General features: G+C 36.8%; 4 protein-coding genes and 1 long non-coding RNA gene across 7 annotated transcripts; 3 read left to right on the forward strand and 2 right to left on the reverse strand.

Annotated features, from left to right (window-relative positions):
- The first annotated feature begins 1 nt into the window (after window position 1).
- On the forward strand, window positions 2–2,098 carry Tango9 (transport and golgi organization 9). Its single transcript, XM_066399624.1, has 8 exons — window positions 2–190; window positions 304–451; window positions 651–804; window positions 877–972; window positions 1,024–1,212; window positions 1,268–1,426; window positions 1,533–1,687; window positions 1,740–2,098. The coding sequence occupies exons 1-8, from the start codon at window positions 114–116 to the stop codon at window positions 1,899–1,901; spliced, it is 1,140 nt and encodes a 379-aa protein (XP_066255721.1). The 5' UTR covers window positions 2–113; the 3' UTR covers window positions 1,902–2,098.
- A 1,141-nt stretch (window positions 2,099–3,239) lies between these two features.
- Pink1 (PTEN-induced putative kinase 1) lies at window positions 3,240–5,411 on the reverse strand. Its single transcript, XM_066399501.1, has 4 exons — window positions 5,309–5,411; window positions 4,806–5,219; window positions 4,236–4,755; window positions 3,240–4,180 (listed from the first exon to the last, which is right to left on the reverse strand). The coding sequence occupies exons 2-4, from the start codon at window positions 5,179–5,181 to the stop codon at window positions 3,373–3,375; spliced, it is 1,704 nt and encodes a 567-aa protein (XP_066255598.1). The 5' UTR covers window positions 5,182–5,219; window positions 5,309–5,411; the 3' UTR covers window positions 3,240–3,372.
- Window positions 5,412–5,764: 353 nt separating this feature from the next.
- On the forward strand, window positions 5,765–10,649 carry Spt5 (Transcription elongation factor subunit Spt5). 2 transcript variants are annotated; one of them, XM_066399746.1, is made up of 14 exons: window positions 5,765–6,489; window positions 6,545–6,682; window positions 6,795–7,084; window positions 7,148–7,308; window positions 7,360–7,438; window positions 7,513–7,792; window positions 7,883–8,004; window positions 8,062–8,417; window positions 8,598–9,029; window positions 9,183–9,459; window positions 9,598–9,717; window positions 9,779–9,805; window positions 9,926–10,239; window positions 10,424–10,649. In XM_066399746.1, the coding sequence occupies exons 1-14, from the start codon at window positions 5,924–5,926 to the stop codon at window positions 10,559–10,561; spliced, it is 3,300 nt and encodes a 1,099-aa protein (XP_066255843.1). In that variant the 5' UTR covers window positions 5,765–5,923; the 3' UTR covers window positions 10,562–10,649. The 2 variants fall into 2 exon arrangements, with proteins under 2 accessions (XP_066255843.1, XP_066255844.1); XM_066399747.1 differs by lacking the exon at window positions 9,779–9,805 and having other exon boundaries at window positions 5,775–6,489; window positions 10,424–10,647.
- Window positions 10,650–12,520: 1,871 nt separating this feature from the next.
- Window positions 12,521–15,514, reverse strand: LOC136415250 (regulator of microtubule dynamics protein 1-like). Of its 2 annotated transcripts, none has more exons than XM_066399749.1 (8): window positions 15,212–15,514; window positions 14,463–14,631; window positions 14,243–14,414; window positions 13,995–14,187; window positions 13,860–13,937; window positions 13,649–13,802; window positions 13,051–13,264; window positions 12,521–12,995 (listed from the first exon to the last, which is right to left on the reverse strand). In XM_066399749.1, the coding sequence occupies exons 1-8, from the start codon at window positions 15,246–15,248 to the stop codon at window positions 12,936–12,938; spliced, it is 1,077 nt and encodes a 358-aa protein (XP_066255846.1). In that variant the 5' UTR covers window positions 15,249–15,514; the 3' UTR covers window positions 12,521–12,935. The 2 variants fall into 2 exon arrangements, with proteins under 2 accessions (XP_066255846.1, XP_066255847.1); XM_066399750.1 differs by having other exon boundaries at window positions 12,524–12,995; window positions 14,463–14,744; window positions 15,212–15,511.
- Window positions 15,515–15,896: 382 nt separating this feature from the next.
- Window positions 15,897–16,369, forward strand: LOC136415251 (uncharacterized). The gene is made up of 3 exons (XR_010752596.1): window positions 15,897–16,081; window positions 16,154–16,226; window positions 16,277–16,369. It is a non-coding gene; the product is annotated as an uncharacterized lncRNA (long non-coding RNA).
- The last annotated feature ends 265 nt before the right edge of the window (window positions 16,370–16,634 follow it).

A 16,634-nucleotide genomic window follows, 5' to 3' on the forward strand; every position in this document is an offset into this window, starting at 1 on the left:
ATTATCTTTATTTCAATAAGGCGCTTTTAAACATTGTAATCTAAAGGTCAGTGTCTTCACATTTCAATATCCAATTTGTTTAAAATTAAATTTTTTTTACGTGGAACCCAGCCATGGAGTGGACACCCTACCTAATATTTTTAGCTGTTCTTATGGTATTCACTGGCAGTATTAACACCATAAGTACTAAGTAAGTACCACTCCAACAATGCTGCTAATTCTTTGTGTCTAAATCTGTCTGCCAAAAATAACTCTAACTTGCCCCCTTTTACATCACTAGAAAATGTAATAAAACTTTCTTAGATGGGCAGACATTATTGAGTCACCAGGGTGCGATGGTAAACCTAAAAAATTTGACCATCCCTTCTTTCAAGCTAGTACAATGTTCCTTGGAGAATTGATGTGCCTGATTTTTTTCAAAGTCATGTACAGAATTTACAGTAGCAGGGCGGTAAGTTCAGATGTAATATGTCACCACAAAGAACCCTTAAAAGTTAATAAATAATGAAAACATCTGATTTATTTTGTCTGTGTAAGAGAACCAGGCCATGAATAGTTCCACCTATTGTTGAAAAATTAGTCATTTTTTAGACTTACTCAACTGCAAGTTTATTGAAATGTTCCTTTCTATAACAAACCTTATTTGGTAGGATGGCACTGAAGATGTTTCCCCACTTACCAGTGGCAACCGAAATTTTAATCCCTTTATATTGTACATACCAGCACTTTGTGATATGACTGCAACCTCAATAATGTACATTGGACTAAACCTAACATTTCCCTCCAGCTTTCAAATGTTTAGAGGTACTATTGTCATAAAAAATACATTTACAAATTCCATTATAATTTACATTGTTTTTTGATTTTGCCAAATAGGCTCAGTCATAGTATTTGTGGGTCTTCTGAGTGTAGCTTTTCTGAACAGAACCTTGGGTAAGAGAGAGTGGATCGGCATAAGTTTTGTCATATTAGGTAAGAGTTTATGTAAGCTAGATACAAGGTACTTTAAAGACAGTTACTCAGGTCTGGCCATTGTGGGAATAGCTGACTTTATCTCTACTGACAGTGATGAACAGCACAATAGAAACGATATAATAACGGGCGACATGTTGATTGTTATTGCACAAGTCATCCAGGCCATTCAAATGGTGGTAGAGGAAAGATTTGTGCAGGGTGAAAACATCCCTTCTTTACAGGCAGTGGGATGGGAAGGTGACGTTTCAATCATATGATTTGGAAAGAGATATTAAGGACGACCTTTTTGTAGGCCTCTTTGGGTTCATAACTTTGGCGCTGCTGCAAATTCCTTTTTACTTTATCAGGGGAGTGCCACCATTGACTCCAGCAGCTGGGACCAGACTAGAAGATCCAATAGATGCTTTTGTGCAGATCGGCCATAGCGTGCCGCTTCTTTTTGCAGTTTTAGGTCAGTTACCATTGTGTAATTTGTTAATTTATTTCTCTGTCAGTTCACACATCATTTATTTTTGTCATATAATCTCCCCTAATTAACTTAAGGATTCTATGTGCAGGTACCATAATTTCCATTGCCTTTTTCAACTTTGCTGGTATTAGTGTGACAAAAGAAATGTCAGCAACAACTAGAATGGTACTGGACAGTGTCAGAACGATTGTCGTTTGGATTTTCAGTTTGGCCTTTTTTGATCAAAACTTCCATTGGTTACAAGTAAGCGTCCTACTGGCGGTAATACAGAAAGCTTACGAAAATAACTTTTCAGCTTTTTGGATTTATCCAACTTATTATTGGCATGTGCCTCTATAATGGGATAACCTTTGCCTCCACTTTTTTGAGGATAAAGGCAGCTATTTATAGGAGGACTGGTAGGGATAATATGGAGGACAGTATTATCAATTCGAACGCCGAGGATACGGAACCATGATGTACTTAAAGAAAATTAGAGCAGTTAGTAGAGTGGTTTTCTATTCTAAGGAAAAAACGTATTTTTTTATCAATATGAATATTATGTATTATGTAGCATACTTTTTATTGAATCAGAATATTAATACGGTCCTGATTTCTTCCTATTCATTTATGAAACTTTCAATTATTATTGATAAAGTGAGAACTTAGTATAGAGACTGATTTGACAAACGAAATTGTTGTGAAATAGCCACATGACACAATTGTTATATTGTTAGTAACTTTTAGTAAATATACGTCTCGTTTTCTAATGATCGTTATTCATTTTAATTTAGTTGATATTTATCTTAGAAACGACCAAGAAAAACCTACTCATCTTCTATGCTTTCTATTTAAATGCCAAGAATATGTAGAGGTGTAAGGATATCAAAAACTTTCCGAATCATCAAAAATTCGTTTCAAAAGGATAAAAAATAATATTTTATAACTACAATATTCCCTCTTTAGATGTACCAAAGAAATCAGGATTGTATTTAGTTATCTTTTAATCATGACTCACGGGTGTCCAAAGAAAGCGAACGAGTTTCACAAGGGACCTGAAAGTACACTGCTCAAAAGAATGTAAGGAATAAATATTAACAACAGCACGGCAATGTTTTGGCATATAAACAATCATGCTATTTATAGCATCTTGTGGTAAAAGTTGCAACTGCTTTGTGAAAATGTTCTGAAGAACTAAATTGCCATGAGCGAATTGAGTTACTTTTGCAGCATGTTCCATATGTGGTCTATAGGATTCAAGTAGAGCGATTGTGGTGGCCAATTCGTTAGAGTTATATTGTTGTACTTGAAACGAGTAGTAACCTGATTAACACGTGGACGAGCATTATTTTGCGTACAGAAGGGTTCTGGGCCAGCAGCATATGCAAAAGGAACAACAATAGGTTCGAACACATGGTCTTGGTACCGCATTTGGTTTGGCGTTTGTGACAAACAAACGAACTCGATTTAATAATGCAATATGATGCCATCCTATACCATTATGTAACCTGTTTCGTTCCAAACGTGTTACCTTCAGGTGTCAAATCGAAACCCAAACTGAGACTAACATGTAAATAATACATTAGCCTATTCTTCAGTATAAGGATTTGTCAACAATTGTCCTTGTTTCTTAAGTTATTTTGAGCAGTGTATATTAGGAACCAAATCAGCAGTGGGCTCCTTATATTTCATACTCAGTGACAGATCTCATCATTGGAAGGGTGCGTTAATCCACCCAAATCAATGCAAGAGTAGTAAAAGTAAACCCAATATGTTGCATTACTCATTAATATATTTAACAATGACTCAGGGGCTAACGATAAATATTCATACATATTTACAAATTTGAAGGTCCGGCATAGAAAGATTAAATATTTGCGATAATAAGAAATAAATCTTATTGATGAAATCGCATTACAACCACTTCATTAAAAGAAAAACAACAAAACTTAATCTGCTTCCTCACGAATCCAGTTCAAAGCGGACTTGACTCCTTGCAACCTAATTCTTCGCAGAAACGTGGAGATCAACAAATATTCCGCGTTACTGAGCTTACTCCCGTCTGTAACGGACCTCCCTTCGCACACAATTTTCGCCGCCAAGTTAAGCAACCATTCCAAAATCTCTTCATAATTTGGACATTTAGAACCTTCACAAAAAAGCCAGGTACTTGGAGCCCATAAAAAAAGCTGACAGACGTTGGCAGCGATCTCAGGATCTAGACGCTCGCTTGGGTTGCACCTTAGCAAATTTTTAATCAGCCGATTAAATATCGCAGGAACCGTATCAGGCAAATCGGGTAATTGTTCATGGTTATAGGTTCCGCTGCTCAATCTAGTCCGCCTGTCTCCATAAAAAGGATTTGGGGCCCCAAATATCTCATAGCCCAAAGCGCCAGCCGCCCACAAATCGGACTTATGATAGTTCAGTTTACTGAAAGGTCCAGGTTTTTTGGTGATTATCTCTGGAGCCATCAAGGCGGTATTGCCGCCTTTTTCGATGTCAAAAGTAGTGTAAGGCACTGATAAATCGAAATATTTCATGGCCAGGCAACAACCAAAATCGCTAATTACAGCTAAAGGGCTTTTAGAGTTACTTAAATCCAAGAGAATATTATCGGATTTTAAGTCTCTATGTGCAACGTTGTTTACCACCATGTGGACTATGCCCTCTAAAAGTTGACTTAAGAGGAGAGCTGAAGTGTGCAGGGAAGGTTTTTGGGGTGAATTCAAGAATTCTTGCAGATTTTGGTGATACCTGAGAATAAGAGTAATAAAACAGTTTGCCCTTGATAAAGCTGTACAAAACTTACCTATTCATAAGGATAAACAAGCTCATGTTCCTGCCCTCACCATGGGGATCAATCCTCTTTGGTAGAGCAGCTGGATACATTTCTCTGCATTGCTGCAGCTCAGGTACAAAGTCTGTGAAAACTGAAAGGATTTTTACAATATTTGGATGTGGAGGCAGGTGTCTTGTCATGTTAAGAAATTCATATTCATAATCCTTAATACCATGCTGATTAAAGTAAACAGGTGCAGGCACAGTTTCTCTGTACATGGCCTTCAAAATTGCCATTGAGTTTGATTGGATGTCATAGTTAAACATCATTTTAAGAGCCAAAGAATATTTATCAGGATGGCTCCATAATAATTGCTTAGCTTCTTTTAGGGCCACTGAGTAAACCACTGCATTAGAACCCTTGGCTATGGGTTTCCCAAAAGTGAATGCATTTACATTTATTGCAAGAGGCTCAGTTGGGATACTTTGCATAGCACATTCTCTGCTTGTCTGAATTTTTGAGATACACTCACGGATCTCCCAGCAGATGCCTGTTAAAAGATCTCATCATCCTAAACCATATCAAGTCACACTAACCTACCTTCAAGTTCTTCATCTTTAGTAAGGAGACCTTGTCCCATGACTGCAAATCCAACCAAACCTAATAAAGGTGCAGTGTTACCATACAGCCCTCTTTGCGAAGCTTTCTGAGCCACCCCCACATTTGTAACACGATTCAAAACATCCTCAATAAGCACCCTTCTAGCTCTTTGGCTAATCTGAATGCCAATGTTGCGGAAAACCTGGTATTTGTTATTTTTCAAGAACTGAGTGTTTTGGAGTGGTATTGAAGGTGGTTTCACTGAATTGCTAATGGAGCGCGCTTGCGGTTTCCCGGGTACTCTTCCACGGTGCGCTTGGCGAATGACGGTGGTTCCATGTTTGAAGAGTTTGCCCCCCAGAGCTCGGAGGGACATTGCTTATGATTTACTTGCTGTTATAGTAGGGACGGTGTCTGTATGAGGTTTTTAAATATTAAGGAAATAAATAGGTGCCGAACCAACAATAAAAAAAGTGATAAGAGCTAAAAATAGACTTTGTTACCTGGTTTCTTTAGACATTGCACTTGCAACGAATTAAATAGGAAAATACGCAGTTTGGAGCTTGATTAAATTGAGACAGAATTTCATTTCAAAAATGAAAATCAGCTGACGAGCGTAATTTACAATATCTATATTATCTACATATCCAAGAACTTGGCAACAGCGTGCGGCAATATCAAACTATCCAATTGTTATTACTACAATGAATCATTCTCTATTGACCATGAATGTGTCTATTGGAACTCTGGAGCCTTAAAATAGCATTCATTTGAAGAACCTTAAGTTCGCGGTCCTTTTAAAATTGCGAAAATCAATGTTAAAGTTTATCAATAACTTGTAAATAAAGGAAGTAGAGCAAAACGATCGTCAAGAATTAGCCATCTGACAATTCTGACATGAACGACGTGGAGTTTGCCTTCCTACTTCTAAAACAAAATGGAGGAATTCCGATATCCCTGTTTCTTTAACCAAAATAAATGTCCTTTTGAAATTATTATCGCTTAATTAGTTCTCAATTTCAATTCATTGAGTTCTAGGTTCTAGTATGCAAATAGTAGCGCAAAAACATAAACCAACTTTCGTACAAGCTTCCGGGTGTAATAACTAAGCCTTCAATATGTCCGATTCAGAGGCGAGTAACTATTCTGACAATGAGCGGGGCTCTGACGCGGGTTCAATCAGATCTCGCAGTTCGAGAGGAAGCGGTAGGTCTAGACGCAGTAGATCGGGATCTCAATCAAGATCTCGGTCCAGAAGTCCAAGTCGATCACGCTCTAGAAGTGGCAGTGCCAGGTCTCGCTCCCCATCCCAATCAAGAAGCAGGTCCAGAAGCCGCAGCAGAAGCGGTTCAGAAGCCCGAGAAGCTTCAGGGCCTGAGGATGTTCAAGATGAGGAGGAACCTGATGGCCAGAGCTTGCACGACAGTGAGGAATATGACTCTGAGGAGGATGAGAGTGATGATGATGGCAGGTCAAAGAAGCGTAGAAGAAAGGACAAATCCCGAGATAAATATGGTCATGGAGGGTTTATTATTGATGAAGCAGAGGTCGATGATGAGGTGGAAGATGAGGATGAGTGGGAGGATGGAGCACAAGAAATTGGCATAGTTTCGAATGAGTTGGATGAGTTTGGGCCTACAGCCAGGGAAATTGAAGGGCGTAGACGCGGAACTAATTTATGGGAGTGAGTCTGGGACACACTTAATAAATTTGTGTATGTTCTAAATCATAATTTTCAGTGCCCAAAAGGAGCATGAAATTGAGGAGTATTTGCGTAAAAAGTATGCTGATGATGGAGCTGCTGCCAAACGTTTTGGAGATGGTGGAGAGGAGATGTCTGATGAGATTACTCAGCAAACTTTACTGCCAGGTGTAAAGTAAGTAAATGTTATTGCAAGGTTTAAATTTAAGTAATATACTCAAGTTAGCAAGCAAAAGGAGAAGTGTTAGTGCTAAGGAATTTAAAACAAAGATACTATGCCTTTATAGAGATCCAAATCTGTGGATGGTAAAATGCCGAATTGGAGAGGAAAAATCTACTTGCCTCCTCTTGATGCGCAAATTCTTAGCATACCAAAACACAAATGAACCTTTGCAAATTAAGTCAGTAGTGGCCCCTGAAGGAGTCAAAGGCTTTATTTATATTGAGGCTTATAAGCAGCCCCATGTTAAGGCTGTAATGGAGAATGTGGGCAATTTGAGAGTGGGAATTTGGAAGCAGCAGATGGTCCCCATTAAAGAAATGACAGATGTTTTAAGAGTAGTTAAAGAACAAACAGGTTAGCAAAAACAGCCACATACTTTTGAGTTTTCAGTCAAGAGTTTAAATGTTATCTTTTAAGGATTGAAATCTAAGCAATGGGTCCGACTCAAGCGAGGCTTATACAAAGATGACATAGCTCAAGTTGATTATTTTGACATGGCCCAAAATCAAGTGCACCTAAAGATATTGCCTAGAATTGATTACACAAGGTTAAGGGGAGCTTTGAAGACCACACAGACTGTAAGGACAATTCCATGTATTATCAATTTGTAGTCTCATTAAGATTTCTAGGAAAATGAGGCAGAAAAAAGGAAGAAAAAGAGGCGCCCTCCTGCAAAACCTTTTGACCCTGAAGCCATTAGAGCAATTGGTATGCTTTTTTTTCTCTTTTTATCCATTATTGTTTATTAAAAATTGATCATTTGCAACAACTAATGCTTTTAGGAGGAGAAGTTACGTCAGATGGAGATTTTTTGATCTTTGAGGGGAATAGATATTCAAGGAAAGGTTTTCTTTATAAAAATTTTACTCTCAGTGCAGTAATAGTTGATGGAGTGAAGCCCACTTTGGCTGAACTGGAGCGTTTTGAGGAGCAACCTGAAGGGATTGACTTGGAGTTACCCACAGAGAAAGATGACAAGTCAGTGATGCATTCATTTAGTGCTGGAGACAATGTAGAGGTCTCAGAAGGAGAATTAATCAACTTACAAGGAAAAATCATCAGGTTAGTTTTATTGGTTATTAAAAGTAAGAAGTTGTAAACATCTCATTTTTATTTTTTAATTATTTTTCATTAATGAAACATAATTTTTAGTATTGAAGGCTCCACTATAACTATAATGCCCAAACATGAGGACCTAAAAGATCCACTTGTATTCCAAGCCTCAGAGCTGAAGAAATATTTCAAAATGGGCGATCACGTTAAAGTCTTAGCGGGTATTAATTTCTTCCATTAAATATCAAACACTTTTAAGTGAAATCGTCGATTTTTAGGCCGATACGAAGGGGATACGGGACTGGTAGTACGGGTGGAAACCAACAGGGTTGTCCTAATATCTGATTTGACAATGCATGAAATGGAAATCCTGCCCAAAGATCTGCAACTGTGCAGCGATATGGCCAGTGGCGTTGACTCCTTAGGCAAATTTGAGTGGGGCGATTTGGTTACTTTGGACGCAGAGACGGTAGGAGTCATCGTGAGGTTAGAGAGAGAAAATTTCCACGTTTTGAATATGCACGGAAAGGTGGTGGAGTGCAGGCCGGGATCTTTGCAAAAAAGAAAGATCAATAAGTTTTTGGCTGCCTTAGACTCTTATAGGAACAGTTTGCATAGACGAGATATGGTAAAGGTAAGCGAGTTTGTGACAGTGTGAATTTGGGATTCAGGATTATTGATTTTTTTAAAATTGTTCTATTGATATGTTATTTATATCAAATACTTTTTTAATCGTTAATTAAAAAAAGGCCATTAAAGTCCATGAGAATTTTATTTATTGTAAGATCTGAGTAATATTTTGCACTTTTGTTAGGTGATCGACGGTCCTCATTCGGGTTTCTCTGGAGAAATCAAGCATCTTTACCGCAACTTCGCCTTTCTCTACTCTGTGGAATTCTTGCAAAACGGTGGCATTTTCGTCTGCAAAACTAAACATTTGCAATTGGCTGGCGGTAATAAAAACGTACAAAGCGCTGACTTATCCACCGGAATGGAATACATGTCTCCCAGAAGGAGCTCGCCGATGCATCCTTCCAGTGGTGGAGGCGCGGGCGGAGGCTTCGGTGGAGGTGGTCGAGGTGGACATGGTGGTGGAGGCGGAAGAGGAGGTGGAAGGATATCTAGAGATAGGGATATTATCGGAACTACTATCAAGATCACCAGGGGTCCGTATAAAGGAAATATTGGTATAGTCAAGGATGCTATGCCGGGCACTGCGAGGATTGAGTTGCATACTTCATGTCAGGTAAACTTCGGTGTTGTGTACAACCTATAGGCTTATGGTAGTGTTCTAAATTTCTCTAAAAAGTATTCAGTGTCAGTACAATGTTCGATTCAAATTCTTTTGATTCAATTAGTCACTTGTTTTGGATATTTTTTACAATGACTTCTATCTTAGACCATCTCCGTGGACCGTAACAACATAGCAGATGTGGGAGCCCCTGCCAAAGATGGTTCTATCACCAGCTATGGACGCACTCCTGCATATTCCGGAAGCCAGACACCGTTATACCGCGATATCGGCAACAAAACGCCAATGGCTGAATCAGGATCGCGGACTCCGTTGCATTACGGTTCAATGACACCGATTCACGATGGTTCCAGAACTCCAAACGCCAGTTCAGAGTGGGATCCTACTGTGCCGAACACGTACCCGTCTCCTGCATACAACCCAAGTGAGTAGTTTCTGATTTTATTAATTATTATGATATTTAAGCGGAAAAGCAAGTCAATTAATCAATGAAAATTTAACATTAACAACAGCTTCTATCAGTTCAGTATAGGTTCTAAGCAACGTATTTTTTTATATCAAGGTACTCCCGGAGGAATGAATGCGCCTTTCACGCCGCAAACTCCTGGAGGAGTCTATGAGAGCTCCTATAGTCCTTACGGAGGATACCAGAGCGCCATTTCTACCCCCTCTCCAGCGACAGGTAACTGTTTCTTTAAATATACCATTTTTAGAGTGTTTAACATTAAACGTCTTCTTCCAAGCGAGTCCCTTTGCGATTCACGATCCAGGTAAATCGACCATAAATATCAAAAAGAAGTTCATGTATTGCATCTTTTTAAACCAATCATAACACAATTTAAATCATGCATTAATGAAAAACCATACAATCAACCATATTTTCTCTGAAGGTTATGGTCAATCTCCTGCCAGCAACAATCCTTACAACACGCCCAGCTCAGGTTATAGTCCCACAATGCCCTACAATCCGCAGACTCCGGGTGCCGGCCTAGACGTAATGCCGATGACCGATTGGCACACAGTGGATATTGAAGTGCGCATAAGAGACAGTCACGATGATGCAGGTCTAGTTGGTCAAACTGGCATTATTCGAAGTATTTCCGGAGCTATGTGCTCGGTATTCTTGCCAGAAGAAGACCGTGTTGTTAACATTTTGGCCGATCATCTAGATCCCGTGAGGCCACAGAGAGGCGACCAATTTAAGGCAAGTAGAGTTACTTCAATTTTTTTTCTTTATTTAATTTTGTCTACTCGCAAAAATTCCTTGTGCATGTTTACAATTTTTTCATGCATACTAGTGCAGTTTTAAAGGCTTATTGGACAATATAAATCATATACATATAAAGGTCTCCATTTGTGTCTTACTAACAATATTCATGGATTTCCAGGTTATTATTGGCGAAGAACGGGAACAGACAGGAGAGTTGCTCTCCATTGATGTTCACGAAGGGGTGGTGAAGATTAAGAACGACATAACTATGTTACCGTTGCAAAACCTGTGCAAAATGCACAAATTGGATCATTGAACGCCTCTATGAGTTTTTTAATATTTGTATTGTTTAGGCAATAAATATTAGCGGCGCTTCTCTGTAAGGGCAAAGAAAAATAAAACTAAACACGGATTTTTTTTAGATAACCCTACTTTGAGTTGTTTTTGGGAGGCCAACCAAGTTTCAATACTTTTGCACGAGGTTTTCCAGAAATAAAAGGAGGAACGAGTTATTTGTGGTAAAACTTTATTGATTTAAATACTTACATACACCTCTTGCTAATACAAAACCCAGTTTTTCAACTTTTGATAACTTTGTCAGCAAGAATCCTGTTGACGGGTTTATATTACTAGGAAAGTTAACGGGAGTTGAAAAGCCGGGAATTAACGGTACAAAATAATAAATAAAAGCTAACAAGCCTCAGAGGAAATTCTCGTTTGGCAAACTTGAGTAGATCTAGAGCACGTAAACTAATTGATTTCTATGGCACCACTTGATTTTTACTAAGTTGGTTATATTAGTATAAGCAACCTCAAGCGGCCTCCCAACTAAGCAAGTGCTGCACGTATTGTGCATGTAGTCAGTGAATATTCAATAACATACCGATACACTGTTCATTAAAATTCACATATTTAATTGAAAATTGCATTTTTTGCCTGCAAGAATGTCATCTGGGGCTGGTTTTTAATAGAATTACGTAAAAAAGTTAAATATTACAAAACAACTAGGAAAACGCACATAGAAATGGTTTACTGCAATAAAATTTTAAAATAACTTTACGCACGTCATTATACAACAAAACTGTTAATTAAATACGGGGTTTGTCAAAAAAAAGGAAATGAAAAATCTATATACAGGGTGTCCCAGATAAGGATGAACAGCATGGGGATCTTGGAAACGGTAATAGATACAAAATGGTTTAAATTGGGAAAAAGTTGGGCAATTTAAAGCAAATTAATAATCTGTTTTTATATCGACGAAATTCCGAATGGTTACGAAGATATCCGGAAAAAAACGAATTTGGCGGTTTTCGTTTTTTGCAAATAACTCTTATACGGTTATAGTTAGAGGAATAAAAGTTTTACATTATTAAAGCACTTTTTTGAGAACTGTTTAGCAGTGTTGCCAGTTTTCTTGTTACATCCTTACTTTCGGAGAAAAATGAGTAAACTTTTGATTTTCATATGGGCGTGATATCAATTATTTATATTTTCAAAATCGTCATAAAATTCCCTTTTCAGCCATGCATTACATTTAATATTTTTCTCAGAAACTCTATGAGTTATAGCCATTAAAGCATTTTTTGATAAGTAGGCCATGATTTTGACTTATAGTAATGGTGCACATTAAATAAATGAATGCTGTGGAAACGTCAACATTATTTAAAAGTATAAATATATTACTGGTATCACCCTAAAATTAAAAAAATAATTGTTTCAAATTATGTATTTAATAACAACAATGCGGCTAAACTTGGATCGAATCAAATGTTGACGTTTCCACAGCATTCATTTATTTAATGTGCACCATTACTATAAGTCAAAATCATGGCCTACTTATCAAAAAATGCTTTAATGGCTATAACTCATAGAGTTTCTGAGAAAAATATTAAATGTAATGCATGGCTGAAAAGGGAATTTTATGACGATTTTGAAAATATAAACAATTGATATCACGCCCATATGAAAATCAAAAGTTTACTCATTTTTCTCCGAAAGTAAGGATGTAACAAGAAAACTGGCAACACTGCTAAACAGTTCTCAAAAAAGTGCTTTAATAATGTAAAACTTTTATTCCTCTAACTATAACCGTATAAGAGTTATTTGCAAAAAACGAAAACCGCCAAATTCGTTTTTTTCCGGATATCTTCGTAACCATTCGGAATTTCGTCGATATAAAAACAGATTATTAATTTGCTTTAAATTGCCTAACTTTTTCCCAATTTAAACCATTTTGTATCTATTACCGTTTCCGAGATCCCCATGCTGTTCATCCTTATCTGGGACACCCTGTATATTTTGGGTAATAGATCTTCAAGAATTATGATGCATGAGGGTATATCATCAATTTGATCATGCAGTTCTTAAATTTTTGTTGCTTCAGGTAAAAATTCGATATTTTGTTCACCTGTAACCAAACCTTTTGGCATCTTTTGACAAACTCTGTATATTTGGCCAACAGAAATTCTGCTTGAAAATAAATTTATTAGTTAAAATTAGACAATAATAAAATAAGTCGTGCTAGGTAACTGATAACTGCTACTCTTTAACACTTACTTATTTAAATAACTTCAGTCTTGATATAAGAAAAATGACTTTAACGCCAAAAATTAAAAACCCATTTAAATAAACACTACCACATATCTACATAAACAGACACCAGAAAAAAACACCCTTTTGGGAGTTGAAAACTATCTGTAGTTTTCATATTTATGAAGCAAACTCTCAACATCTAAATCCACTTTCTCATCCTAAAATTCAAACAATCTCGATCCAAAAGGCCAACTATATAATTTAGTTAATTACCAGACTGGTATTCTTGCTTATTTTAGCCTTTTCAAGCCACTCAACTACTTCTCTGGACTGGCCTAGAGCCTCTTTACACTTGGCAATCATTAAACGGTTTTCCTTCCATTCAAACTTGGCTAATCTTTCAGCTTCCAAAAAGTGGGCCAATGCATCCTCATAAGAGGCATTAGGGGGTTCTCCAAAAAATGTAGTTGCAACCTTTCTTTCATACCTGAAATGCTCTTAATTAAAACATGTTCAAACCAAGCAAGGTTGTGATAGCAAAATATTATATTTCAGGTGGCCGCGGAAGTGGATTTACCTTGTAACTTTTTTGCTACTTCATATATAAATTTGAAATTTCAGGGCCGCAAATGAACGGGTTGCACATAGAGGTAAATTTGGGCTGTTTTCACAGAAAACTCCCACATTGTGACTAAATTGGGTAAAATTTAGTTATGTGAGAAATCCAAAAGCAAGAGAGAGGCCCTTTTAATTCATAAGATATTTTTAAAATTAGCATAAAAAGTATCAAAGAAGTTACAGTGTGTAGCACTGAGTATAACGGTGTTGTATGGTAAGAAAAATTAAATTTTCTCTTTGCAAAAGAACATACCATTTCAAGCTTGCAATTTCAAAATCAAACCTTCCTAACATATGGTGCAGTGAGGAATCATTTGGATTTATAGAAATGGCTATATCCACATGTTTTTTAAATAAATGTCCATCATTGATTCGCTCTTGAAGGGAGACTAGATCGCTTCTACTTCCTTATAATAAAGATATCTTTTTCATACTTCAGGGAGTGAATTAAACAGTGTTTTTACCTATTAGAACTGCAAACCATTTGTGTACTTCTGCATGCTCAGGAGCTAACTCTAGAGCTGCTCTACAGGCATCAATGCCTATTCAAAACTGGCCTTTCAAAAAAAATGGAAAAATTGTGCCTGGGCGACTTTTACCTTTATTTAGCTTAATATGAACAACCTCTTTATCATCACATGTATCTGCAAGCTTATGGTGAGCTTTTCCGATCCTATATAAAAGTTCAGGATTGCCTGGATGTTCCAAACAAAGATCTTCTAATTTTTGCAGGCTCTCTTCTACATCCTCAACATCCCCTAAGTCTAACTTCTTATCTAATTCTTTTAGCAACTGGAACATCATTTGTCTCAAATGCTAAACCTTTGTTTTGGTCACTAAATCTTACCAAATCTAAGCTAGAAATGCTGTTAGTCACTTGCGAACTTTCATCTTCACTCAAGTCATAAAACTCCATGTCAGAACTATCAATATTGGAAGCACTGAAATACTCATCAGTGGTATTGGATATTACCGAATTGGTCTTCTTTGCCTTAGTGGGTCTCTTTAGACGGCCTTTCCTGTAATTAACATCTGAGACTCAATTAATCACAAACAATGGCACGTACCGCTCAGTGCTCTGTTGGCTCTGCAATTGCTGCAGCTCAAATTTGAGTTTAGACATGTCTTTTTCCAATCTTGCCAGATCTTTGGCCATGGAGGTGCGCATTTTCTCTTGTCGGTAATGTTCAACGAGGAACATGCCAGCAGCCCCAATAACCCCCAAGACTGCAGCCCCTAGAAACGCGTTTAAGTTGTGCTGAAGTGGCATTTCCGTAATAGTTCGGAACGTGGCCTTTAGATAAACATTATGGAAAGGTTGTTTCGTGTTTATGTCGGTTTTGTCTTAGCTGGAAGGGTGAAAGTTCGGTTTTAAGTTCGTTGGCTAATTTTCGAAAAATTGGCCAATAATTCAGGGAAATTTGAGCAATTTGTTTTTAAGATTTTGGCATTAGAAAAGTAAGGTTAGGATAACGTTCAATTCAAATCAATGTGTCAAAGTCAAACGATATTTTATGACGTCATTTACGCACAAGCGTTTTGCGACCTATAATCGAATCAACGGATTTTTGCACGCTGTTAACGACTAGGCACTACTCTAATATTCATTTTACGTCCTGCAGTATTACTGGATATACAAAGCCGAAAATTAATTATTTAAAGTATACGTCTCAGATGTATATTCCTAGACCTTGAAATACTGCAGGATAGTTTCTAAAATATCACGAATCTTGTGATACGACATCTCTTTGATAGTTTTCGCGTTTTATTTAGAAAACATTCAACATATAAAAATGATATTACAAAAAAATCTTACCTGCCGCAAGTTGCCAGGGTTTATTCTTTTCAAGCATTTTAAAATTGTTATCACGCTCGTAAATTTATATATCCAATTTTTCACGTTTCACTGTTGTAACTAGCAATATAGTAAGAAATAAATAATATTGATCTTTGAACCCACTTGATAATGAATAAAAGTAGATACGATTTAAAAACCGGGAGGTTATTCTTATCACGACTGACATTAAACTTAAGTTGCAATGATGCATATCACTTAATAACCACTCAAACACGATTTACCTGGAGAGCAAATAAAGAAGTGGGCCACAATGTCATCAATTCAATTGTTCGCTTACTTATAGTTACCATGGTAACGAATGTCGAAGGAAACATCATTGTTGATGATGTGACGCGTTGTCATTTTGTGTTACAGATTTAATTTATACTTGATTTAGGTAAGTTTATTGCAACTTTATCAAATTAGTTGGTAAAGAAATCATATACATACCGCGATTGTGAAATATTTAATGTGAACCCTCGGCGCTATGCGCTTCGGATTTAAACATGATACCGGGGCCGTAATGATACAGTTTACTACCTTTATGTATAATATGCTATTATTTATCCCCAATAAATTCTCAGTTAAAGTCTTTTGGCCCCCGTCGTAAAAACAGCACTGTATAAACAACCAAATTAAGGTGCCAAAAAGAAGCTTAAAAATAAATTCATGTACAAACTGCATCCTAAATTTAACGCATCTCTTCAATATTTTGGCAGTGAGAGTAGTTTACTTCATCAGCAAACAGCTTTTATTTATAAAGGAATATTATTATTATTGTTATAATTTTCAATGGGCAAAGGAAAGGGCGGCAAGGGCGGAGGAGGTGCGGCTCCGTCTACTGCAGATGTAAGTTATTTATTGGTTTCTTAATATTTCATACTGTTTTAAAATGTGGCATTGTATAACTTGTGGTTGTAGAAAAAAAATGGTGTAAAAGCGGCAGACCCGAAAGCGGGAGCTAAGGAATCTGTTGCAAAAGGCGGCAAGAAGGGTATGAATTTTCATATTTTACATCAGTTATTTTTTAATTTTGTTTTTCAGGTGGCAAGAAGTAGGACAGATCTTTGAAGTATTTATTTTTGTTTATGGCGATATTCATTTTAAAATAAAACTATTTTTATATAAATCCAAAAATTTGTGTGCGTTTTAAAACACTATAACTCTAATAAGTATTTTTTTTGTAAATTTATCGCAGTATTGTTCCAAAGGAAAAGACAGTCTTTTCAAATTAAAAATAACTAAAAGATTCCGAGTCTAAAATTATCTTTATTTACATTGTTTACGCAAGGAAGGTAACATATTCTTTTTTAAACTCAACCTATTCCAAGCGCTCCTACTCAAACGTCAAATTTATGTTATCGTTTTTGACACTGACAAGTTTATATTACTTGTGAACTAC

Source organism: Euwallacea similis, chromosome 19, assembly GCF_039881205.1.
Source record: "Euwallacea similis isolate ESF13 chromosome 19, ESF131.1, whole genome shotgun sequence".
NCBI lineage: Eukaryota > Metazoa > Arthropoda > Insecta > Coleoptera > Curculionidae > Euwallacea > Euwallacea similis.